Below are 27,215 nucleotides of genomic sequence, written 5' to 3'. Positions count from 1 at the left end.
GCCCAGGTCCCTCCCTCTCCACTCCCCTCCTCCAAGGACACTAGGGGAGTGATTAAGAACTGGTTCAGAGGCAAGCAATATCGCCCTGAACCTACCCCAGAGAAGAGAAAGCACGAGACCCAGAGAACAGTACCGGCAATTTGCCACAACTGGTATAACTGCGTCCATAATGGGGCTTTTACTGGTATAACTATTTCAGTTTAAAAAAAAAAAAAACCCACCACACTCCCCTAACCAAAACAGCTATACAGATAAAACTTTTCAAATACAGACCAAGCCTTAGTGTCATATGGCTAAAGTGCAAGTCATCCTGCTACTAAAATACTCCTTGCCAATAGTAACATTGAATGCAATTTACTACAGCCATTAAAACATGGAAAAGGAGTTGCTGGAGAAGTATATCAAAAAGCTGTGCAACATCCATGATTTGTTGTATTTGGAGGCATGCTTATTTCACAATGGGGCATAAATGAACAAGTAAAAAAAGCCTTGTACAAGAGTTTTAAAAAGTTAAATGAATAATAGGGAGACATTACAACATGATGAAGACAGCTACTCTGTGACCTTCACTCACACTGAGGCAGGTCACTAAATAATTGAACAGCAAAGAGAAGGTCTGCCAAATATTTTTAGCTGATCATCACACTCAACATATTCAAGATGGATAACATCAAATAATAATGAACCAATGTGGTTAATATAGACTTCTGGCCTTTGTGGGACAGAGAAATTCAGTTTAGGGTCCCAACTGGGGTTTCACTGAAAAAGTGGGAAAACACAGTCAGGGCCGGCTCTAGCAATTTCGTCGCCCCAAGCATGGTGGCACGCCACAGGGGGTGCTCTGCCGCTCACCGGTCCTGCGGCTCTGGTGGACCTCCCGCAGGTGTTTCTGCGGACGGTCAGCTGGTCCTGCGGCTCCGGTGGACCTGCCGCAGGCGTGTCTGCGAGAGGTCCACCGGAGCCGCCGGACCAGTGGACCCTCCGCTGCCACGCCTGCAGCAGCTCCACCGGAGCTGCCTGCCGCCCTCCCAGCAACCGGCAGAGCGCCCCCTGCAGCGGGCCGCCCCAAGCACGCGCTTGGTGCGCTGTGGCCTGGAGCCGGCCCTGAACACAGTGATTAATTAGAACTGGTCAAATTCTAAGACTACATAAATTTACCCCAATGTGATGTTAAGGAATGAAAGATGTTCGTCTCTAGTTTACAAGCATTCATTTCAAAAACTTCCTGAAGAATGCAGGTGGGTGTGAATGAACCAAATTATGTAAATAGGCATCTTTATATAATTCCGCATTTCTAAACAGTGGGAGGAGTGGAGTGTGGTAGTATATTACCGCAGTGGCTACATTCAAGGATCACATTCATCCTTTTTACCCCATCACCACACTGGGAGCTGAGGTTCAGTAGCTTGTCTACCATGACTTTAATATCCTTTTCAGAGTCACTGCTTTCCAAGATACAGTCCTCCCATTCCGTAGGTATAGTCAGCAATCCAGACCTCTCTTTCTGACTGCCCTGTCATCATGACTAACCACTCTGTCGATCTTTGTGTCATCTGAAAATGTTATCAGCAGTAATTTTGTATTTACTTCCAGTCATTGCTGAAAGTGTCAAACAGAATTGGTCCTAATACCAACCCTGCAAAACACCCCATTCGATAATTCTCCATTGACAACTACCTTTTAAAAGGTCAGTTAGGCCATTCTTCATCCATTTAAGATGTGCTTTAGTGATATTGTATAGTGATAATATTTTAAATCAGAAGGTTGTACAGTATTAAGTGAAACACCTTATAGAAATCTAAATATGACATTGATGCCGTTACCTTTACCTACCAAATTTGTAATCTCATCAGAGAAAAAATCAGATTTGACCAGACCTATTTTCCATAAAACTATGTTGACCACCATTAATAACATTCCTATCCTTTAAGACTTTTTCAACTGAATTCCATATCAACTGTTCCATTGTTTTGCCCAGATTGATGTCAGGCTAATTGGCCTATAGTTAACCAGGTCATCCTGCTTGCCCTTTTCTGAATATTGGCACAACACTAGCACTTTTTGCTTGATTAGTTCCCTGAAGTATCCGCTAAAGAACCTGAGTCCATAGTTGAGCTTGCTTAAAAAACAAAAACCACAAAAACTCCTGATAGCGTGGCTTTCATCAACATGTAAAACTACATGGGAATCCAAATGTCAGTAACTGAAGACATTCCACAGAATTGCAGAAGAGAAAACTATTTGGAAAATGTTTGGACTAATTCCATGGTGCAAAAGACTCATACAAATTTACCACTGCAAAAGCACAAAGCTCCAATGAGACAAAGAATTGCTTTCTGAGCCATCTAACATGTAAACTAGCAAAACTAAGTCCAAGTTTTTCTGACTGTTCCCTGGACATTCTTCCCCTTGGAGAAAAAAAATCCACCTCTCCCATCCCCACCAAAAAATATATATATATAAGTGTAGTGCTCTATACAGAAACACATCTAAAGTATCAATAGGTAGATATAAGAGGTTAATTGCTTATGGTTCTTAATTGTTATTCCATCCTGGTGTCTCACATTTAATTTAAAATTAACCAACCAATCACCTTGCTGTGCCAGTAATTAAAAAGGCAAAGTAAATATATGGGCTTATCTTTAAGCAAATTAGAAGACAGACATCTTGCCCTAATGTTTATTCACAGGCAACATTAAAAGCACAATGATATTTTACATACACAATCAGCAGGATTATGGGCAAAATCAAGTTTAGCTTTGTTTATTCCCAACTGAATGTCATCTGACTTGCTGACTGCAATGTTCTCGTGTATTTAAAATCTAGTTAATAAATGGGGTATGGTTATAAAATTTAACCATTGTAAAACCACTGTAATCGCTCCAAATTCAGTTCTTGCAATCTGTACATAAGGCAGTTAACTTTTTCCATACTATTATTTCTTCTAACAAGCCTTTGGTTGTGAAAACTAGCGTAGAATGCCATGTAGTAGGAAATATGGATTCATGCTGCAGTTAAGCAAGCTACAGCTGCAGGGTGTAAACAGTCAAAGAGAAGAATCTGTGTTAGTGGTGCAATGTGCTAAAAATATTTTGAGGGGAGTCAAGCCACCTCTTATATAGGATACCATAGTTCGGAAGAACATATTTAGCTGAAAATGAGAAGAATAGTAGAAACACATGTATTTACAGCACAATGCTTATACAGCGATACAAATCTGAGAACTATGCTGTGGATATCATGGTAAAATTTGGCCCTTGGGTAATAGAGTTGATACAGCACAATATCCTTCACCTCCAAACAGTTTAATTTGGCTATGAACCCTGCCCACACATCTTTAACAATCAGAAGTCTGCAAGATCTATGTTTTCATTAAAAAAAATCCCTAATTAGGTCTCAGGTGCTAGGCTGGCTGGATCTTGCTCAGGGCCTAACTGATCACCATAAGTGGGGTCGGGATTGGCAGAGACCTCAATGGGGTGGGGGGTGGGAGGGCTTGCCCATAGTTCTCTGACAGGTTCACCTTGGAACACAGATTTCAAGGGTCAAAACTGACAAGCAAGCATGTTCTCTTATTAATTCACATCCATTATCTCAATGTGAGGAAGTAACTTGCAACAAACAACTTACAGTGAGCAATAAGATAAAATGAGATTAGTTTTCACTGAGTCCACACAAGGTGAACACCCTCTTATAAAAAGGCCACATCAGCATATGCCTGCAAATCTAGATTGTAATGTTTTGTGACCATATGGACAAGTTGCAGTTTTACCATTCATCTGCAGAAGCATCAGATTTGTTAGACCATAATAAAGCTGTAACTCTGGCTAAATGAATGAAGGAACTTTAATCCCTTGAGAAGATTAGTTTGACAAGAGATTGTTAAATAGAGCATCTAACCCATCCAGGTACAGGCCAGACTTAGATATTCATTTTTCTCTGAGTTTTGGAAGGATAAGAAAAAGTGAAGTGGATGTATCTGAATTTAGAAAAACCTTTAGACACACCCACCCTGCTCAAACCATATTGCTGGTTTTGCATTTACCTTTTGGGAAAAGGATAGAGGGATTATTTCCAAAAATGGGATCATATTAATTCATTTTATCTGCCTGGAAAGTGCAATATTCCTCAAGAGAGGACTCTCCAAAATTATTTTCTCATTAATACTATTATTTCAACAAGATACTTTCATGGATAAAATACATAAAATAAGTGATCTCTTATGGATCAAATAGAAAGTGCCTGGAGTACCACAGCAAATAATCTCTCATTTTCAGTTAGTTTCACAGCCTTCCTACTCTTAGAAAAGAGTTACGCTGTACCAACAATGCAATTATGGTGTTGTGGTCCAATGAAACAGAAGAAGCTGACGCTAATTTAGCTTTTCAAATGGCAAATACTCAGATTTGCTATTGTGCAATAATCCCAAAATATGGACTGCCTATGGTTATTACTTTTTCCTCTTTGAATACCACTGCTAATTCATATCCAGATTCTGGAATTTACTTTAGATGTAAAATGTTGTCTTGATTATGTTAATTTTCATTCTACCTTAATTAAAGGCTCCATTTGGATCCTTAACTATATTTTATTGATAAATTAGACACTAGTACAATAAATAAGATCAGAATTAAAAGGAGTCATACCAAAATCATTAACTTTGTTAAATACTGGAAAACTAAAGTGATGTTTATAAAATATACTATTTTATACTAGTATGTTTTATTTCCTTTGGCTGGCTGGCAATTTGGACAATTATTGCAATTTCCTTAAGACAACCAGGCAACTAAGCACAGACTTGCTGGGTCTGGCTCCCTTAGATCCTGGCTTATCAGGGCCTCAAAAGGATTTCAAGCACATCTGAAGAAACTACGGACAGCAAGGAGCTGAGAGGATGATATACTATGGGGTGTCTCCCTCCTTAATTTCTAAATTACTTTGGACATTAGTGTCATAAAAGAAAAAAAAGAACGATAATAGATTATTTTTCCAGTTGTGATGTTTGCTTCTAGTGTTAGTGATCCGGAGTCCCCCCATCCTCCCCAATAAAAGGGCAAAAACACTGTTGGCTGCTGAAACAAACAGATTTTCCTACAACTCTTATTATCCATGAGAACACAACTTGTCTGAGACTTTGCATGCCCTGAAGTACTGTCTGTCTGTTTTGATATTTATGGAACCTTTTATGTGAGGACAAGATGTTTTCTGCCCATTGAAAAAAAGCATGCCTCCAGTCCTTTTCAGTTCAGAGTTTTGCTTCTTGTGCTCCTTGTTCATACAAGTAAGCCACAGTTACATTGTTCAACATGAACTTGATGTGAGGTCTCTCAAGTGAGCTTGCGGTGTCAACAAAACTAGGCCATCTCCTCGAAATTCCACCAGACGGATTCAGTAGTATTTCTCTTCCTTTGACAAGGAGTGTCTCTAATGAGTACATGCCCCACTTACGCTCCGGTCATCACTATCCTTCTTAATAGATACTGAGATAAGGTAAGATCTTTCAGGGCTCCTTTCTCTGTGTGACTGATGTACGATGGCAGCTAGGACTAGATCTATATTGGTTTTGGACTGAGATTAGTTTCCTGGCAGGAAGTATTTGGGAGAGCTGAATATGGCAACATGCAGTGTTATGACGTTTTATTCCAAAGTTAATACACAAAAAAAAAAAACTGCTGTGAAACAAACAATTAACATACTTGAAACAAGTCCACAGAAGAAAGGAAACTAACTTAAAAGCCATTCTTCCAACCACAAACTGGTGTTAGAAGGCTAGTAATGCTAGAGGGCAGAGTTAAGGTTGTGATGTGAGTCAGTGGTATGTAGTAGTGGCAATGAAGGAACAGACAGTAGGTATCAGAAAATGAGTTAAAACTTTTAATTTTTTTGCTTTCATTTTAGGTATGTTGTAGGGCAGTGGTTCTCAAAGCTGGTCCACCGCTTGTTCAGGGAAAGCTCCTGGCAGGCCAAGCTGTTTACCTGTGGCATCCGCAGGTTCAGCCAATCCAGCTCCCACTGGCCGCAGTTCGCCGCTCCAGGCCAATGGGAGCTGCAGGAAGGGCGGCCAGCACATCCCTCGGCCCGCGCTGTTTCCCGCAGCCCCCATTGGCCTGAAGCGGTGAACTGTGGCCAGTGGGAGCCGTGATTGGCCAAACCTGCAGATGCAGCAGGTAAACAAACTGGCCCAGCCCGCCAGAGTGCTTATACTGAACAAGCTGCGGACCAGTTTTGAGAACCACTGTTGTAGGGGAAAGAGCTCAACTGTCTCACAACAAAAAGTGGTATATTAATTTCTTATGGGTATTTAATACGTAAATGATTTAGACATGGGAAACAGACCTGTGGCTGCACTTCTCTGGTATATACAACATCTCTCAGCAGCTGCATATAAAGCCTTCCCCATTGTAGGAGAAAAATCTGATAGATGAGCATAGCAGCTGATGGAGAAAGTTGTGTGGATGTCATAGGACGTTTAAATGTCAGCTACTAGTTCTGCTTACATTTTCAGTTATAAAAGCAAAAATACCCTTAATCCTAAACAATTTTCTCTGTGTACCAATCTACTAAAAACTCACCTCTTTACCAATTTTAGTGAAAACGTGTGTGTGTGTATATCTATATAAAAAATAGTCAACAAAAAGGTCAGTCTGCCAAGGATGAATTGCAGACAGACCAATTTCAAACAATGCCCACTAAATATGTATTTAAAAAACAAAAACAAACATTACATAGAAAATGCAAACATAAAAAGTAACAAATTTCACAGTGAAGGGCCCCCTGCATGTAAACAGAAGTGTAAGCCCCATATTAAATCCATTTCAGAATGCAATCTTAACTAAGCAGCTGCAACCCACACCTCTACAAAATAAGACTGCCATTTTGAATTTCCCTCTAAGAACTGGATTTCCTTTGTAAAGTATCCATAAAGACTCCCAAGCAAGCAACTGTCTACAATGGAACTCTACTGCTCCTGTGCTTTACAAACCTAAACTCCTAAAGGCTCACCATTTTTGTTCTGTAATTCTGAATGTTTGCCCATTCAAGAATGGGCACAGGACATACTGCTAATAATTTTCAGTAGGTCATGACTATTCCTACATTTACAAAAAGTTTCTAGTAGCTATCAATCAGGCCAGGAACTGAGAAGAATGCAGCTGGCATTTCAATTTTAGATGTTGTGATGGCACGGTCAAACTAGAGCGTCAGTAGGGGTTCAGTAGGCCTGGGAGGTTAAATTGTTCCCTGGAGGAAGAACCACTATTCCTGTGGTGAGTACAGGAGTACAAACTGTTTGTTCCACAGAACTTGTCTTACTGTGTAATAATAAATATTACAAAAAAGTCCCTCCCTGCTGTGGGTAAGACAACAATGCTCTATCCTCAAATTGAAGTGGTCTGACTGCATTTAAACCACCCAACAGAGACTGAATATACAGGCATGTTAAAGTAGGTAAGAGCAGGTCTTTCCTAGCAACTGATGCTGACTGACAGTTCTAAAGTCTGCCTCCAGCACTTGGTCAGTGACTATCAACTCTAAAGTTATGGATTGTGGAGCACAGTTTGGGTGAGGCAGGGGAAAGTGCCTTTAAAACCAAATAGGCTTATGCAGCTGCAACATTCAGCTAAGTTTACTTATTTTTGTACTAAAGAAATCAGCTCTGGAGATTTAAATGTATTGTTTGGGATGACATCAGCAGAGTAGAATCTAGCATCAAGAACACTGGAGAACATAGATTAGTCCAAGAAGTTTTATTTTTAAATCTAACACACACTGATGCAAATGTTAAAGCTCAGCTACAAAAGACCCACACACATTAAAAAAAAAAAGAAAAATGTATTGATTATTTAACTTTTATATTTTACCCTTGCATGATGTACTATGTTGTAGTTTATTAATTATTTGCATTACAGTACTCTGTATGGCCCAATCAAAGATCACAGTCCCAATGTGCTTGGCAGTGTACAAAACAAAGACACTGCCAGAGAACTCACAATCAAGAAGTCTGACAAGACAACAGGAAGATGAAAGGCAAACCAAAGATCAGGGAGGATGAGGTAGTGGTAAAATGAACATAACAAGAAGCAGTCTCAGCTTGCCACCTGCCTACTCACTGTCAGATTGCAGTGTTCACTATGTATAATGGCAGAGGAGAATCTTGAGGACGACGAGATTTTGATAAGTTTTTCTCCCATAAATTGGGGCAGCATAGGGGAAGTCAGAAAGGTCCTTGAGAGAGTAGAGGACTAATGTAGTGGCTCTCAACCTTTTCAGACTACCATACCCCTTTTCAGGAGTCTGATTTGTCTTGCGTACCTCCACGTTTCACCTCACTTTAAAAACTACTTGCTTACAAAATGAGACATAAAAATACAAGTGTCACAGCACGATGTTACTGAAAAATTGCTTACTTTCTCATTTTTACCAATTAAATGTGTCACTTGGAATATAAATATTGTACTTACATTTCAGTGTATAGTATATAAAGCAGTATAAACAAGTCATTGTAAGATATTTTAGTTTGTACTGACTTAAATTAATGCTTTTTATATAACCTGTTGTAAAACTCGGCACGTCTAGATGAGCTGATGTACCCCCTGGAAGACCTCTGTGTACCCACAGGGGTACGTATACCCTTGGTTGAGTACCACTGGACTAATGAATGGGCAATGAAGTCTAACAGTGTTGGAGAAGCAAAGGCAGCAGTCAACCTCCTGATAAAGTCAGAGCCGATAGATGGGGAGGGAGGGTTAAATGGTGGATCTTTAATTTTTATTGACACAGTAGAAACAAAATCTCCTCAGCTTCACTCTGCCAGTGAATCAAGCCTCACCTCTCACTTCATATTACTCTTTTGTACCTTCTTCCACGCTGCCCCTATGCTTGGAGCTCCCTCTCTATTCTGGCATGCCTAACAAGCACCCTCTCCTGTCAAATTCCCCCTGAAAACTCACTCTCCCCCCTCCATGTAGTGCAGACATGTTAATCCTTGTCTGCAAAATGCTATCACCATCTCATCATATATTTCAAGATAAAACACACAGAAATACAGAGGAAGATCCTGTGTGATCAGTCTAATTAGACTGCAAGCTCCTCAGGGAATGACTTACAGCACCAACTAACTAGACCGGCAGTGTTTAAGTAGCTAAGACAAGCAGGGAGATATTCTTTATGAAGAACTCTCTACCCCTTTTATTCTCTCTCACACACACACTTTTTAAAAATGCATGAGACAATAATTCCTTTTTAGACACTAGTAAACTTTGGGGAATTGGACCAGTAGCTCACCATTCACTTGACACATTCAATAATCTCAGTTTTTCAATTCACCTTTTCACCACAGAATCATTACCTCTATAGTATCACCACAAACAACAACATCCATGCAATTTTCTTGACAAGATTTTCACAGCATGTTCTGAGATGCTGTATGTGCCAGTAGTACAAATTCCTGCCCTGTCTTACTAACAAATGTAAACATAAGATGCCTCTTCATTTGCAATATCTTAAATACTAAAGTTACAGCAAGCTATACCTCCTGCGCTAAGACTGATTAATACAAGGGACACAGTGAATAGTTCAGACCCAAAAGCTGACCTATGGTCAAATGGTTGCAAGTCTGGTGGGGTTCACCCTTCAAATATTAATTCAGTTTTATTTTAAACCCACCACTTTGGTGCTTAGAAGCCTTTAAAAATGTCCTGCAAGAATATAATTCCAGTTTTGTGGGGCCTTCCCACAACCAAAGTTTGGTGTTCACATCCAGCAGCTGAACACCACTTCCACAGCTCTGAACATCTTTCTCCAGGAGCCTTCTATGATGCAGATGCACATCAAAGAGGTTATCAATAAAGGTACCATGTTCTATTGCACTGGACTAAGCGAAGGCCAAAAATCAATACACAGTTTTTTTAAGCTTTAAAATGGTCATTTCAAATAAGAGAACTTGAAACTATTTTAAAAAATAAAAATGACAACTGTGATACAAAGTCTTCTGTTCTGAGGCTTATGAAGGACATCCAACTAAACTCACAGATCAGTGGCAGAACAGCTAATCCCCAGGTGATCACGGGTCTTAAAAGACTGCTCTGTTGCTGCCTGTCATAACTAACGGGAGCCATTAAGCATTCTACTGTTGAGAAGCTTGCTGGAGACAGAAAGATTGGATGGAAATCTCTGACAAGTCTGCAATTTGTATTTAGCACTATTGTACTGCTTAAAATTAGAGCAAGATGGTAAAAATATAAATAGCTTGTTAAAGCACGATTAAGGATTTTACTGAATGCTAGCAAAGCACAATAGAAAGAAAGCTGCAAAACCAGCCTCTGTTCTGCTTTAGTATTTCAGAGATCTCCACACAGGGTGCAGAAACTCTACACCATATGTTCTGTGATACTCTGGCATAATGGGATGAGGTAAAGTACAGAGCTGCAGCAGCTTTACTTAGCCCAGTAGTTAAGAGAGAAAAAACAACAGTGAAATTAATGTTAATTCTGAAGATTTCAGTTAAAAATCAGTATTTCTGACAAGTGGCATCATTATGTAACAGCAGCAGCATAGGAATCTAATGTATGATTATAAATCAATATGAAAGCAACATGGAAATTGACTTATTAGGCCATAAAAAGACAAACAGTAGCAAATTATAGCTATTAATCTGATTGTTAAACAAAAATGGAAACTGGAGACTAGTATCTGTATTACCCAAGCCACAAAATATAACAAATCTCCAGCCACTAGAGCTTTACCACTGACATTGTGCTACACTACACAGCCATCTGAATCATACATCCCTGGCATGGTAGAATTGTGGTCCTCTTGCTCCAATAGCACAATCCCGAACTGTATAAGCTAAGGAGAATATCCAATACCTGTTAGTAGTGTAGGGCCCATATGACACTCAGATTCTGATTCCATGCAGTAGTGGACAATAGTCATCCCCACCCCACCAGCATGGACTACCCCATTACAACTTTCTTACTTCCTAGCCTGTACAACTCAACAGAGCAGAAAGCCTGTATTTGAATCTGAGTTATTTACTAATTAACAAAAAATAGATTTAAACAATATCAAAAAATTTATAGGTTATTAGACCGAAATGAGATATGGGGATGGGTGAAACTTACCAAAACTCGATCTCCAATTTTGAGTTCTCTTTCTCCTTTCTTTACAGACCCAGCTTCAGAGAGATTTGATATAGATTCACTTGCAGTTTTTGAAAGATTGCTAATTTGAGTAGGAGTAGAGTGTTCCTTGCCTGCTGGTGGTGAAGTCTTTTGAGGAATTCCTGTAGGGGGAGCTGCTGCTGCAGGGGGAGAAGAGACAATACTAACAGCTGACGTGGATGTTGGTGAAGTAGCTCTAGAAGCATTAGCTGTCTGTGTACCATTGGCTTCATCTTCTGCCAGCACTTTTCTTGTCAGCTTTGATGGCCTTGTAAATATTCCCCGTGAAGGTTCACACTGGAAATAGCGAACTCCAGCTACAGAGCCATCATTCTTGCCAATGGGTTCATCTAGAACAATCCCTGCCCACTGTCCTGGAGCAAACTGTGTTTCTCCAAGAAACTGAATAAAGCCAGGTTTGTTTCCATTGACCCAAACACGCTCCCCAACTCTGAAGTCATCCACAAAGTCATCATGTGCCTCCGAGGTGGGGGTGCTTGACGGCTTTTCACTGGAAACTGCTTTTTCTGCTGGAGCTGGAGCCAAACAAAGTAAGGAAGCAATATCAGTTAAAACACATTTTATATTCCAGTATGCATCATGAGCTTGTTTTCAATTAGAAATATCCAGTATGTAACTCTGAAGGAAGAAAGTAAACATGTATTTTCTTACTGCTATACTGAGATTGCAGTATTCTCACAATTTCTTAAACTGGTTAAGGAAATAATAGCTAAACAGCCTTTGATCCAGTCTTGCAATGTTTTAATGAAAATTTACCAAACCTGCACAAAATCCACTTGCCCACCTTTACCATTACGATGAAAAAATGTTGGACTTACTCTTCAAGAAAAATTGCTTCCCCCAGAACTCTGAATTGGGCATAAGCATATTTTGACTATGTACCAAATTGTTCATTATAAACATATCACAATTGCATAACTGAGAATTGCATTTTGGGGCTGGGATTGTCCAAGGTGTCTAAGAGCCAACTTCCAGCAGAACTTGGATGCCTGACTTCCTCAGGTGCCTTTGAAGATCCCAGTTTGCATTTCTATTGTGAATTTAATATATCTCAAGATGCTTTACACTCGTTAGCAAGTTAAGTCTAATCCTCCACTGAGGTAGTATTAGCCACAGATAGGTGAGAAAACAGAAGCCCAAAAAAGCTTGAACCTAAAGGAAGTCCATAGAGTCAGGGCTAGAATCCAGAGAGTCTGACTTCCAGCCCTATGCTTTAACCATAGGCTCATGACTCTCCTTTGTCCATTTAAAAATGGGATACATTTAATAATCATCAGCTTCATTTTTGAGCTGCCTGACTAGATGGTCAATTTGGCAAAAACTGCTCTTTTGAGAAGATGAGAGCTTTGGGCCTCAAGCCTTTACAATATTTGTATCTATACAGAAATTAATGTTTGTTTCTAAGACTCTAAAGTACCAGCATATTTTTACTCAATAGCTGGCACATTCTGAAAGATCAAAAATAAAAACACATAATACTATGGCACTAAATTTAAATTTACTAGCTAGAATGTAAAACTGTATATTACTGTCAGAAAAGCTTGGAAGCCTAGTATTATGGTATGATCACTTTAAGAGATTACTGTACTGAGGAGTAAACAAGCAGCAGTTGGCTATACTGGCAAGCATCTACCTCAGACCCCACATAACCAATAATATGCAACATAATGACATGATACCTGGAATGCAGCTGACCTTAATTTGTTATGAGTGACCAGCTCACAATTCACAAGTCTGGAAGCATGGCACACTCCGAGATAGAATGCTCTTCCTTAGAATGACCAATTCTTTGAATTATATCACTAGGTAAATGGAGTAACATTCAAGGAAATAAAATAAGCCTTTAAATTTTTTTAAATGCCCTTTTCTTATGAACTCAGAATTATGCCCAGTTTGTAAATTCAGATTTTACTGTGTACTGAACACATCAGTTCAGTTAGATTAGATATGAGAATTCAGCCGCAACCTTCAGATTAGTTTTTGTTAGAAGAAAGGATACTTAAGAAAAAAGTGTTAAGATATTAAAATCTTCATTACCAGAAGCAACAGATGCAGCTGTTTTCAATGCTGTACTTCCAGGCTTGCTGATCTTGGTAGGAGCCTTAAGCCCACTTGGTTTTAACATACTCATCTTTCTTATGTCGTCGATGTTTATCCCCTTTGTCCGTAGTAACTATCTTTTCCCAAACATGGATGCAGTATGTGGTTCTATATTTTCTGCCTTTAGGTTAAGCCTATATATAAAAATTTAGAGACAAAAATAAAATACATATTTTAAATCCTATAGAATAAAGAATTTGTAAAGAAACTGCTGCACAGAAAAGTATAGCCTCATACAACAACACAACAAATATTCTCAGAGGGAGTCAGGCATTTCCCATGTTTTAGAAGACTTTCCTACTGAAAGAAATCTTGAGTCTGAAGCTAAAGCATTGAATCAATTCATGACATTAACACTGCTGTGTTCAGCTTGAGCTTTAAACTAAAGAGTTATTTTAAGAATGAAAAACAAAGCCCTTAGCAGTATTACTACCCCCACCACGCACCGATGTAATCATTTTATGCACCATACAGCTTTAAGTCAAGTATTTTTAAAAGTGTTGCAACAGCCCAGTGAAAACAAATTTAGACTAGCAAGAGGGCTGACTGCAAGTCAGTAAAGGGACTTGAGACTTAGGACAAACAGAAAGCTTTTTAAAATGATCTGAAATGAAAAGCGAAGATGGATCAGCAGAGTCTGTTAGACCCAGAGAGCTAACAAGTACACACCCACCTCAGTTCTCTTGGAATCCAGCATTTAGGATCATGAGACCCATTAGCTCATCAAAAGTCCCCAATACAGTGCCCCAGCTCCAATCCTTTGGAACCAGAGTTAGGCGGAAGAGGAATTAGGTTGCCAGGCTAGAGAGCAGTTCTGACTCAGGGACCAGCTATAGGTTTTCCAGGGAGACACGCCATGAGATTTTTGCTCAAAGAGAAAGAAGGCATCTTTTCTCCTGACTACAAAAGCTTTAGAATTTGCTTCCTTCAAATATAATTTGAATTTAAAGCTAGTGTTTGGGATGTTTTCTTCTTTAAAACTACACAGTTCTACAGTCAATATACCTTGGATATATACTGAATTTTACAAAGGCAGCATTTAAGTTAATAGCATTTTGGTTAAAGAAACACTGACACAGCAGTGGTGACAAATGATTATTAAAAATCGCACTAGGGAGCCGAACAAAAGCTTGGGGAAAGGTTAGAAGAAATTTAAATATGAAGAAATCACACTCTACTTGCTTAACTATTTTCTCAGAGCATGACAAACAGGAACTGAAAGGCAGGTCCTGACCCTACTATTTACTTAGGCTATGTACACACTACAGTTACTGTCCATTAGCTACAGTTACTCAGGGGTGTGAATAAGCCACACCCACCCACCCCGAGTGATATACCAGTGTGCACAGCAAAATGTTGGCGGGAGAGCTTCTGCCATCGGCTTAGAACGTCTGCACAAGCAGCACTAGAGTGGCACGGCTGCACCCATGCAGCTGTGCCATTGTAAGCTCTGTAGTGTAGCCATAGCCTTAGTGTCTTGGCACCAATCTGTGCATGTACTCGCCTGGACGCTTGCAGCTTTTAGTTCCCCAGTTCAAGTTACTACCAACTCCCGCGGCCTGCAATTTTTGGGCATATGACAAATCCTAAAGCAGAGAGAGAAATTCATTCTACAGTATGGACTAAGAGGGACAAACATCATGTCTTTTACCTACCAAAGTAAATTTTACTTCATGTATTATTAATGGACTGCATGCTAGAGCTGCTGAAAATCAATTCGCTGTGAAACAAAAAGTATCAGTCATGCCGCCTCGCCAGACTTAGTGACTAAAGTGAAGCTTCTTGTACTTTTCAGGGTCAGCCGTGCCAAATTCAAACCATGTTCTAATAGCTATGCTAAAAATTTACACTTTACTACAAGCTGTAATTACCACCTCTGATGTTTGGCACGTAAGTTATACACATAAATAGAATTCTGAGGTTGCTAAAAGTAACATTGTACAGATTGCTGAATATTTCTTCATCAAGTGATCCTAGAACATGTTCTCCAACCCCTTTGCTAGAGTTATGACTAAATGAAGAGAAAGTTTCTGAGTATTCTTTCAGAGAGGCATGCATAAATCACACATGAATCTTATACTTGAGCTTACATGCATGACACCCCTGTCCCCTGACTCGCCCTCCCCCTGGACCCCTGCCCCATCCACCCCTCCCTGTCTCCTGACCATCCCTGGTCCCCCACCCCTGACTGCCCCCGCAGCCCGATCCAACCCTCTCCTTTCTGACTGCCCCCCAGGAACCCCTGCCCCCATTCACCCACTGCTCTTCTGTTCCCCACCCTCTGACCACCCCATCCCCTATCCACACCCCCACTCCCTGATCACCACCCCGAACTCCCCTGCCCTCTATCCAACCCCCCCGCTCCCTGTCCCCTTATCGAGCTGCTCAGCGCACTGGTGACTGACAGTGTTATAGAAATGCCGCCCAGAGCACCAGGACGGGCAGCCATGCCACCCAGCTGGAGCCAGCCACACTACTGCGCAGCACAGAACACTGGTCAGGCTGCGGCCGCCCACTGTATTGCCCTGGGGGTGCCATGAGCGGAGGCTGCGGGGGAAGGGGAACAGCAGGGGGCTAGCCTCCTGGGCCAGGAGCTCAGGGGGTGGGCAGGATGGTCCTGCAGGCTGGATGTGGCCCATGGGCCATAGTTTGCCCACCTCTGAACTAGAGGGTTGCACACACTTTGTTGCTTCTGAAGGCCAAATACACACCATATACCAGTGTCCTTGCATCCAACATTCCCCCCACAAGCGCTCTCTCTCTCTCTCTTCCCATCCCCCTCTACATTTCAAGGGCTCCCTGCAGCCCCACCCTCATCCCAAGGGTTCTGTATACCGCCCATTGCCCCATCTATCTCCTCCCCCCCATGCCAGGGTTTGTGTCCAGCCCCACTCTGCCTTTCCTCTGACACCAGGGGCTAATCAGGTAGTTCTCAACTTTTAATTCCACTGATGTTAAAAGTTTCAAGAAAGATTCAGAAATAATTTCAACATAATTTAGCACTTTTCTCATACTGAAACAAGACGGATGCTAAATCTAATTTGTATTATCCATCAGTACAACTGACTTATCTTCGGTCCATTTTGAACAACTAGAATACCTGCTCATTTAAATTTTTCCAAAGATAGTTCTAGTTATTAAGTAAAAGCTGGTAGTTTAATTCATCTGTGATTAGGTTTGTAGCCAACTTCAGCAATACAAGAATTGTGAGCACCAACACTGCAACGCTTGCTCTCAAAAGTTTCAGGTTACAACTGCAAGAGTCTTCACTGATCTCAGCTTTATTAGTAAAATCATAGCCCATTTCAGTATTCTCAGAAAGTCCCATCAACACTGAATAAGACAGCTTATTGTTGAGCCCAAAGTGAAGGAAGCTGGCTCATCACTAAAAACAAAACATTTAAAAATCAAGATTAATGACTGTAGCTCATTCCAAGACTAGCTGTAATAAGCCAGCTCATATGCTTTTCTGCTTCCATTTTCTTCTCCCTAAAGAATTTGTGATTTAAAGGTATTTTTGGGAAAAGCTACAAATTGCTACCTGGATTTTGTCACATGATCTTGCCAAAACCTAAACTCAAAGCCAAAACCCATGGGGGGAAGGTGAAGAAGAGTAAAAGGACCAGATCGCACTAAACTAAGCAATTCAACTTAAAAAGCAGTTTGGGGAACCCATCTTTCCGACCAATTACCAATAACTAGCTTGAAAGAGAATCTTACACAGTCCTCAGACAAGGAGATCATCACACTTTAGGTAAGGAGGTCTTTGAGACCAAGAAAGGGTTACAAAAGGAGGAGAAAGAGGAAATACCAGTGTCTGACAAAGGCACAGAGTTGTGAGATACTGTATCTTGAAAATGATATACTAGATCAGCAGTTCTTGAATTGTGAGTCAGGACCTCAAGGTGGGTCGTGACCCTATTTTAATGTGGTCACCCAGGCTGGCTTAGACTTGCTAGGGACCAAGGCTGAAGCCAGAGCCCCACTGCCTGAGGCCCAAGCCTGAGGGCTTCAGCCCTGGACGGCAGGGCTCAGATTACAGGCCTCCTGCCTAGGGCTGAAGCCCCTGGACTTTGGCTTCGCGCTCCCTGTCCAGGGTGGTGGGGCTTTGGTCCCTCCACCCTGGGTGGTGGGCTCCTGCGGGCTCAGGCTTCAATCCCCACTCCTGGGGGCATGTAGTAATTTTTGTTGTCAGAAGCAGGTCGTGGTGCAATGAAGTTTGAGAACTTCTGTACTAGATTTAACTCTGCATAATGATTCTCATTACTAACACCTCATGGAGTGAACAAGGGATTCTACAGCACTTCTTCTGAGCATGTCCCACCTGCAATAAGCTGCATGTTTATCCCTTTTCAGGGCATGCAGTAACCCTACCAATTAACCTAGAAGGAAAATAAGCAGGGCAGAAAGGCAGCAATAAGGAGTGCAGAGGACTAACAGAACTGTTGTAATCCGGAATTTCATTCTCTCACTCTACCTTTCTATGGTCACTTTGACTCTGCAGGTCTCATGTCCAAGTTTGCAATAAATGAGGATTCAGTATGAAGTCAGGAACACAGAACTTGCCGTACATTAGATTAGTCGTCCATTAGTCCTGTGTCCTCTCAGGCATTGGCCAGTAAAAAAGTTTTAAGAAGAAAGTGCAGAACCCCATAGTGGAGAATTATGGAATAACCTGGCCATAAAGAGAGCGCTTCCTAAATTCTGGCAGTTAAAAGCTGATTTATGACCTCAAGCATGGTGTTTTATACTATTCTTTCCTGCCAACTCAAAACGGATATAATGGTTTCCTAGAATCCCCCAAACACTTTGACTCAATGCTATCTTATGGCAGAGAGCTCTGCAAGTTAGTTATACATTTGTATAGAAAAGGCTATTTCCTTGTATTTGTTTTAAATTTGCTGCCTTTCAATTTATATTGAATGCCCCCTTATTGCATTATAATAAATGGGACTGCCTGATTTACTTTTTCTTTGTCATTTATTATTTCATACACGCCTCTCACATCCCGACTAAATTAACAGTCCTAATATTTTTACTCTTTCCCTACATTTTCATCACTCATCTCCAAACCCTCTATTTCTGCTCTTTATCAGGTGTTCATAATTAAAAAAAGACTGATTAACTAGACATGCAGAGAGAAGAGACGAGATAAGCACTTCCCCTTTGGATGGGGAAAGTAGGGTAAACAGGCAAGGAATAAAGACATATTTTATTGTGTCTTTTCAATGCCTCAGTATCCTGTATTCATTTAAAAGCCATAATCTATTTAATGTAATGCCAGTGGCCTAAATCCCTGATCTAAAACACACCTGAAAATCCTCAGGATGATTATTTGGAGAGATTTGCTACAAGAAATAGTGGCAGGCAGAAGGGAGAGGCCAAGTGTAGAGGGTTAAAAATTTTGCTCCTGTGAAATCTATAGAGGTGATGATGGATGAGCAAATATTTTAAAAATAAATCTTAGGGCCAGGGAACAAGGCAGACATGACTCTGCAGTCAGTGATAAAAACAAACTTGAACCAGTTTTATTGTGCTGAGCCAGAGAAGCAGCAGCAGCAGCACTGGACCCAATAACAGAGGTGAAAGGCAAACACACAGTCATCAAGGAAAGGACACAACTAAGGGTATGCCTACACTGCAATTAGACACCTGCAGCTGACCTGTGCCGTCTGACTAAGGGGCTTGGGCTATGGGTTTAATTGCAGTGTAGACATTCATGGCTTGTCTTCACTATGGAGCTAAATCGGTACTTTTGCAATTGATGCAGCGGCATCAATTTAGCAGGTCTAGTGAAGACATGCTCAGTTGATGGGTGAGCACTCTTTCATCGATTTCTGTATTCCTTCTCAATGAGAGACGGAAGCAATGTTGGCAGGAGAGTGTCTCCTGTCAACATACTGTAGCGTGGACCCCATGGCAAGTAGATAGCTACACTGACTTGAGTTATGCTACTAACGTAACTCAAATTGCTTCACTTAGATTGACTAGCAGCGGTAGTGCAGACCTGCCCTCAGGATCAGGCTGGAGCCCATGCTCTGGGATCCTCTTACCTCAAAGAGTCCTAGAGCCTGGGCCCCAGCCATGCCCAATTAAATAGCCCCTTATCCTGAGCCCTGTGAGCCTGAGTCAGCTTGGACTGACCAGTTGTGGGTTTTTAACTGCAGTGTAACCATGCCCTAAGAGGGAAAAATCAAGTCAGAAGCACAGAGAGTTATTTATTGAATCTCTTTTGGAGATTTTGACATTCCTTCCCTTTGTTAGTTTGTGCTTCAATCTTCAACTCGTTGAAATGGTGTTCTGTTGTTTTGTTTGCATTTAATGAAAATATTGTTTGTCTACTTAAGCCGAAAGTTTGTAACAAAAATACAAAACGTATCAATTATTCCCACTAAGGAGTGAATGGTCTCAAAGAATTTTGTTTCCAACCTCCAAACAGCTTTGGAGCACTTTCCTTAGTTTAAGTTTAAAATAGCACCTATTTTTCCCCCCAAGGTCAGATTTATACTATAAGCTTACTCATCTTTTTAAACTGTTTTAGCTCTGTTCACTTGTTAAAAACCATGTCAAGTAACATACAGCTATGCTAGCCTGTATCAATGGAGTATAGACAGACATACGCACAAACACACACACAGATAGCATGGCATAGCCATGCTAAATTAAATGCAACATCTGATCTTGAAAATCTCAAGACATAGGCAACTTTTCAGAGGAGCTTGAGCTCAAATGTCCCTATTTATAGTATTCAAATGTTGGCAGGTGTGTTCTATGATCACGGTCCTGGGAATTCTGTAGCTTTTCAGTGTCAGTGACACATTCTTAATACGTCAATTTCTTCACAAGGAAAGTTACATATTGGCCTGCTAAACCCAGGGTTGTGAGTTCAATCTTTGAGGGGGCCACTTAGGGATCTGGGGCAAAAATTGGTCCTGCTAGTGAAGGCAGGGGGCTGGACTCGATGACCTTTCAAGGTCCCTTCCAGTTCTAGGAGATTGGTATATCTCCAATTTTTTTTTTTTTTTGTCTCCTTAACTTCAGAAGGAATCCCACCCACAAAGGCAGATATTTGAAACATTCCCCATCCCCTTCCTTCCTACATCGAAGTGCTTCACTAGACTTTGATTCAATAGCTGGCTCAATAGTATGATGCTGTTCACTGCCTTCCTCCCAAGGGGACAATTAAAGCAGCAAACCCATAACTTTTAGGGCAGGAAAATTATGAACAGACTCTACAGACTGAAGCTATTCCTGGTCTGACCTGTCAGACCTGGAGTCAGGCAAGCTTTGCAGACCTGTCTCAATGCCCATTTCATAGTCAAAATTTAGTCCATTTTCATGCTGGCAAAATAAACTGTAGTTCTTTGACTTGCTAGTGTACAATCGGGTTATTTTCTACTGAGATAATGCAAACACAACATGTGTCTGATAACCTGCACTGTTAATAAATCAAGGCTAAAAGCAGCAGCGCTGTAGTCTCATTTTCAATCTGTTTTGGAGAAAGTCTCTAAAGAAAAAAGCCCCAAAACTCCAGGGAGTCAATTTCAGCAATGAAAAATAAATTTTACTCTGGGAGGAATTAAACAGGTGAAAGCATGTGGAAGGAGTTAGGGATGCATCACTATCACATTTCTTTAACACAAGACAAGCTGAGAAATTACTGTAGCAAGCTCTTTAAAGGACAGTAGTCCCCCCCCCCCCCAAACCCTTATTTGTATTAAAATATTGTCTATACCAGGGATCGGCAACCTTTCAGAAGTCGTGTGCCGAATCTTCATTTATTCACTCTAATTTAAGGTTTTGCATGCTGGTAATACATTTTCACGTTTTTAGAAGGTCTCTTTCTATAAGTCTATAATATATAACTAAACTATTGTTGTATGTAAAGTAAATAAGGTTTTTAAAGTGTTTAAGAAGCTTCATTTAAAATTAAATTAAAATGAAGGTCTCTTTCTATAAGTCTATAATATATAACTAAACTACTGTTGTATGTAAAGTAAATAAGGTTTTTAAAGTGTTTAAGAAGCTTCATTTAAAATTAAATTAAAATGCAGAGCCCCCCGGTTCGGTGGCCAGGACCCAGGCAGCGTGAGTGCCACTGAAAGTCAGCTCGCTTGCCACCTTCGGCACCCGTGCCATAGGTTGCCTATCCCTGGTCTATACATACAACCAGAGATAGACAATGGCCTTGTCCAAATCTAGAATGTGAGCAATGTAGCTTCTCAGCCCTTTGCTCACTAGCCTGGTAAGCGCAAGTCACCATATGCTTTCTAATTTAAGCTACTGGACTCCAGCTGCTGTAGACAAGGCAAGTCAAAATGGAAGGCGCACACACCACTGTAAACCTCTCCTGAATCATAAACCCCCCAAAACAAGCCTGGCCCTCCACTGTGGTTTGTTCCAACCTCAGAGATGGTCTGAACTGAGCCCACTAACTTATTCTGCCTGAACCAATGAACAGTGCCTGAGATTAGTGACAGAGTCACTTTTGACTTTATCTGAACTCTGAAGGGAGAAGTATAATTAAGCTATAATAAAAAATAATAATTGGAGATATACCAATCTCCTAGAACTGGAAGGGACCTCGAAAAGGATTGAGCTCATAACCCTGGGTTTAGCAGGCCAATGCTCAAACCACTGGCTATCCCTTATGGGGATAGCTGAGAGGAGGATAGCATAGTCTGTAAAGCCTTTGGATCTGGATTCCCTGATGTTTATACCCTGCAACTAGCACCTTATTTAGTCCCAGTACATGGGTCACAGAAATGACATGTATGAAGACTGAACTGCCCTCTTTGTCCAAAAGGAAGCTCCCCAAAATAGACAATGTGGAGCAGCTCAGTTTAGTTATTGTGTAGTAGTTTTATTCAACATGCTGTACGACATCAGAAGTAACTGGGCCAGCAGCTGGAACAGAATATTTGAAACAGCAAACCTGTCTCTTGATTTCTTAGCGTTAAGACTACAAATGCTGATAAAAACACAACCTAGGGTCATAACTGTCTTTGTGGTTATAGTCCTTAAACCATGTAAACTTTGCACTTGCAGTTATCAATATTCTTTGATAAAATATGTATTCCATAAATACAGCCTAAGACAGGATATTTTCAGAATTCTAAGGTCTTTCCCTCTTCAGATAACTAGATCTACCCTTTGTCAGAGGTTGATTGTTAGCATGGAAATACTAACCCATGGAAAGGCAACAGACTCTTGTTGTATGAAACAGTTCAATTTCATTAACCAGCTCTCTTGAAAATGGATGTATTTAATAGTGTATTTAACACATATTATTTGGAATTTTCAAAAACTGTTTTTCCTTTAACAGTCATTATATATTTGTTTTTTTAGGGTTTTGTGTGCAGTACTTCTGTAGAGAAGTAAACTTCTGTTGTGGAAAATAGCTGCTATATTTTATTGTATTGCAGCAATGCCCAGACATGCATGAAGACATAATCTCTGCCCCAAGGAGGCTGCAATCTATGGCTCCAATCCAGGAATCCAACCCACTAGCAAGGACCCATGCATCTGTGCAAAAGTTCCTTGAAGTCATGGGGGCTCTCCAGAGGTGCAGAAGTCCATACTAGCATATCTGATTGCAAGATCATGGCCTAAGAGAGCAAGCAACATATAAAGAGTTAGGGAAAAGGGATGCAGTCAAACCATGTACTTTACATTTTAAATATATATTTCCTCTTCAATATACATCAACTATATATGACTGACCGCCAATCTTTCCATAATTAGTTGTCCAATTTCTTGTGGGTATCACATTTAGGAAAATTACTTGAAATCTGAAGTTGTAATAATTATATTAAGGTTTAGAGATACAACAGGTGTGAGTGGTTAAAAGTGAGGTATTTTTTTAAAAAAAAAAAAAAAAAAAAAAGGAAAAAGTGCAAGACACTAACCAAAGATACAAAATTATAAATATATTTTTAAAAGATGAAAATCTGATCCAACACCTCTCACCTGCAAAGAGCTGAGATGGGTCTTTCCAGGACCCATGTGTCACAACACTAATCCCTAGAACAGGATCCAAGGGTATAGATCCTTGTACTGCTTGTGACAGCATCAACTTTTGCAAGCAGAAAATCCCTGAACTTGGGCTCTTAGGATGCAGACAATATCAACATGTAAGTTAAGAGTGTGTGCATTTCCCCCGCTCTTTGTATTGTGACCTCACTGGCTGTGATGTCACAAGTAAACAGCCTGGTTGCCAGAATGTCTGTTAGAACTCCTCTTGGAACTATATGAAGGGCCATGCTAGCTTTGTGGGTTACCCTATTAGCTGGTTTTCTCCAGTTAAGAGCAGCATTTGTCTGTCTGTTGCAGTCTTACTATAATAGTGCTGGTTGAAATCTGAAATATTTGTTAAAACAAACATATGTAATCCTGAAAAGCAACAATTTATTGTTGAGCCTCTAAAGACAGATCTTAGCTACCATTTGATATGTAGGTTACAGGGAGGAGAATTACTTCACTCCTTCCTAATAAAACTAAGCAGATATTAGCAAGAATACATTCTGTGGCTCCACTATCCATCTATAAAAATCCACATACATGTTCATTTGCAGAGGATACTTACTACTATTTTTGTGTTGATTATATTATAGATTAAAATTAGAATATGTTAATACAACAAACTACAGCAGCTGCTCTGCAGTATTCTTCATATCAGGGGTTTGTTTGAGGTTTTGTTTTTTGTTTGAGGGGAAGGGTTCCCAGAGGACTACTTAACTTCTGTAAATATCTGTGTTGTTTTTCTAGTGTTCACTGTGCAGGAAACTGCAGTTGTGGACAACCTATTAAGGAAATATAATAAAACAGATTGTAGCTAGATCTGAAATGCAGGGGAATTTAAAAATACAGAGAGATGTACCCATACTTTGCTACCTTGGAAGAGAAGGTATCCTTTGGTATCATCTAATCCTACACTTCCTTCTCTCTTTCTCTCTCTGCCAGAGCAGGGTGCACCGAAACAGCAGGAAGAAGACAGAGGGACTGACAGAAGCATAAACCTCCTTTGCTTCCTACTGGTTACTAAGCTCTTGCTTTCTTGCAAACTGACAGGGCTAAGCTTCCAGCAACCACGCTTACTCCTAGCAAGAACTAATTTCCTTATATTTCTACACTGTGTAGCAGTCATCTATTTTCTGCCAAGAAAGGACTAAAAATCTTATTCTAGCAATTTATATAAAATATCCTAAGAGATTGCATTTTGGTTTTGCACAGGCAGCTCCCAAGGTTGATTTTCAAATAAAGTCTGGCAAACACTCAGAAGACAAGAAGCGAGAACATTCTAATATTGTATTTCTTGGCTCAGGGTGCTCATTCATATTTTAATCTCATTCTCTGCAGTCACTGGTTATACATCTGCTGTGTCATTTCTTTTCTTCAATATATAAACTTCCAACCAAGTCAAAAGTAACACAAATCACCTGTATACTTAAGTCCACGTAATGTAACTTTACCGAAATTATAGCTTAATGCAACAAACTACACAAAAATTTAACAAACCACTATTTACTAAAATGTGTTACCTTCACAGCTAAAGTGCAGATTCTACATTTAGAAAGAGCTCAGCACCTTCCTTTTCACACTAGTATCTCCTAGCAGAGTTGGGAGAACATGGAAATATTTTTTTTTTTGTTTTGCTTTGCACAAATTGACTTTAAGCTGTTCTGTATTATAATATTTCCTGTTAGGACCTAGACAATTCCCTATTTTGACACCATCTCCTCTTGTGATAGCTACCATGATGTAATAGCTAGTTTTCTTGATTTGGACACTTTCCTTTATTTCTCTCTGCTTCTGTGCAAACAAATCTCTACTAGGAATACATAGTCACTCAACTGCAGGTTTCCCAAAGATCATACAAGAAGGTGGGAGAATGCTCAGAGGGAGACAATCAAATATATACCAATCCTAAGTCTTTATGAAGCCATGTATCCCATTGAAACTGCAAGGGATATTAGTCAAGATGGTCAGTGATGCAATCCCAAGCTCCATATGTCCCTTTGACTGTCAGAAGCTAGGACTGGCTGATGGGATGGATCAGTCAATAACTACCCTGCTCTGTTCATTCCCTCTGAAGCATCTGGCACTGGCAACTGTTGGACGACAGGACTCTGGGCTAGACTGACCATTGGTCCGACCCAGTATGGCCATTCCTATGGTCTTACATAACTGCGCTCAAACAGTGACTTCCAGTCAACACAGACCTTCCATTTGTGTTATTGATGGAAATTACTACAGGCACCAGTACAAATGAACTGTGCTTAAAGGAGATGGTTTAGAATACACACACAAGACACCAAGATGTGATCCAGCATAAAATTACAATGTCCTGTACATTCTTATCAAATATACCTGAGATTCCCATCAGCATTAAAGACAACAACATTAAAGGACATGAGATGTCCAAAGGACTTATGGCAGAGGTGTCAAATATATGTCCCGCAAACCAGATCCAGCTTGCATGACATATTGATGTGACCCACATGATATATGCTAAATTTCAGTTCTCATAAAAAAGCAAAAACAAATATTTCTAGCCCTCAGGATTGTGAAGAAAATCTGAAAATGTGAACCAAATGTAAACCAACAACGTCTGCCTGAGCTTGCAGAGAGTCTGATACAATAGCTCATGAGCGTAAAGTGCTCCACTTTCCATTAACTGGAGCATCAGCTCCAAGACCCAATTATGACACTTCAACGTCAAGATTAACAGTGATTACAATTTTGTATCATGGTAGTGCTCAAAGACCCTAATCAGGACTTGGGCCTCGTCCCATTGTGCCAGGTGCTGTGAAAAAAGAAAAAAAAACCAACCCATGCCATAAATTCCATTGCTGGTCATCCTAACGGATCAGGAAAAGGGTGGGGGAATGATGCCCTCAGAGAGTCAAGACCTAAAAGCTCCTTTGGGAAGGAAATGTAAATGGAAGCACAGTAGAGACTCTCAAAAATAGTGGAAGAGGCAGACAGAAATGAGGCTGGAGAAGGAAGCAGGAACACATGTAGCAGAAGCCTGAAGAGCTGATTTTCTCACAGAGTGATGCTGAATGTGATAAGGGACTGAATAAACATTTAGTTACTACATAAAGGCTGGGTTCTCCTCCTTCCTCTAACTTAAGTGGGGGAATCCATTGTGGACTGAAGAAGCAAGTAGTAATCCTAAATTTATGTCCCAGTCCACAGGCCATAATTAAACATGAAATCTGGCCTTTTTCACCAAATGAGGTGGATAGAAAACCAGCTAGATCGTCAAGCTCAATGGGTAATGATCAATAGCTCCATGTATAGTTGGCAGCCGGTATCAAGTGGAGTGCCCCCAGGGTCGGTTTTGTTCAATATGTTCATTGAACGATCTAGAGCAGCGTTTCCCAAACTTGGGACGCCGCTTGTGTAGAGAAAGCCCATGGTGGGTTAGGCTGGTTTGTTTACCTGCCGCATCCGCAGGTCCGGCTGATCGCGTCTCCCGCTGGCCACGGTTCGCTCCTCCAGGCCACTGGGGGCTGCTGAAAGCAGCACAGGCTGAGGGACGTACTGGCCACCCTTCCTGCAGCCCCCATTGGCCTGGAGCTGCGATCGGCCTGACCTGCGGACGCAGCAGGTAAACAAACCAGCCCAGCCCGCCAGGGGCTTTCCCTACACAAGTGGCGTCCCAAGTTTGGGAAACACAGATCTAGAGTATGGTGTGGACTGCACCCTCAGCAAGTTTGCAGATGACACTAAACTGGGAGGAGCGGTAGATACACTGGAGGATAGGGATAGGATACACAGGGACCTAGACAAATTAGAGGATTGGGCCAAAAGAAAGCTGATGAGGTTCAACAAGGACAAGTGCAGAGAGAGTCCTGCACTTAGGACGGAAGAATCCCATGCACTGCTATAGACTAGGGACCGAATGGCTAGGCAGCAGTTCTGCAGAAG

At 40.7% G+C, this 27,215-nt stretch overlaps 1 protein-coding gene across 15 annotated transcripts in view; it reads right to left on the bottom strand.

Annotated features, from left to right (window-relative positions):
* The window catches only part of CLIP1 (CAP-Gly domain containing linker protein 1), a 136,196-nt gene that overhangs the window by 85,364 nt on the left and 23,617 nt on the right, over positions 1 to 27,215 (bottom strand). For all 15 annotated transcript variants that reach the window (XM_032800750.2, XM_075059877.1, XM_075059882.1 and 12 more), the window contains exons 2-3: positions 13,218 to 13,414; positions 11,121 to 11,695 (exon numbers count right to left, since the gene is read on the bottom strand). In XM_032800750.2, the coding sequence (XP_032656641.1) occupies positions 11,121 to 11,695; positions 13,218 to 13,311 (669 nt within the window). In that variant the 5' untranslated portion in view covers positions 13,312 to 13,414. The remainder of the gene's footprint in view (positions 1 to 11,120; positions 11,696 to 13,217; positions 13,415 to 27,215) is intronic.

Source organism: Chelonoidis abingdonii, chromosome 22 (genome assembly GCF_003597395.2).
Source record: "Chelonoidis abingdonii isolate Lonesome George chromosome 22, CheloAbing_2.0, whole genome shotgun sequence".
Taxonomy (NCBI): domain Eukaryota; kingdom Metazoa; phylum Chordata; order Testudines; family Testudinidae; genus Chelonoidis; species Chelonoidis abingdonii.
The sequence above is the reverse complement of the archived record's forward strand: the minus strand, read 5'-3'. Positions and strand labels throughout refer to the sequence as shown.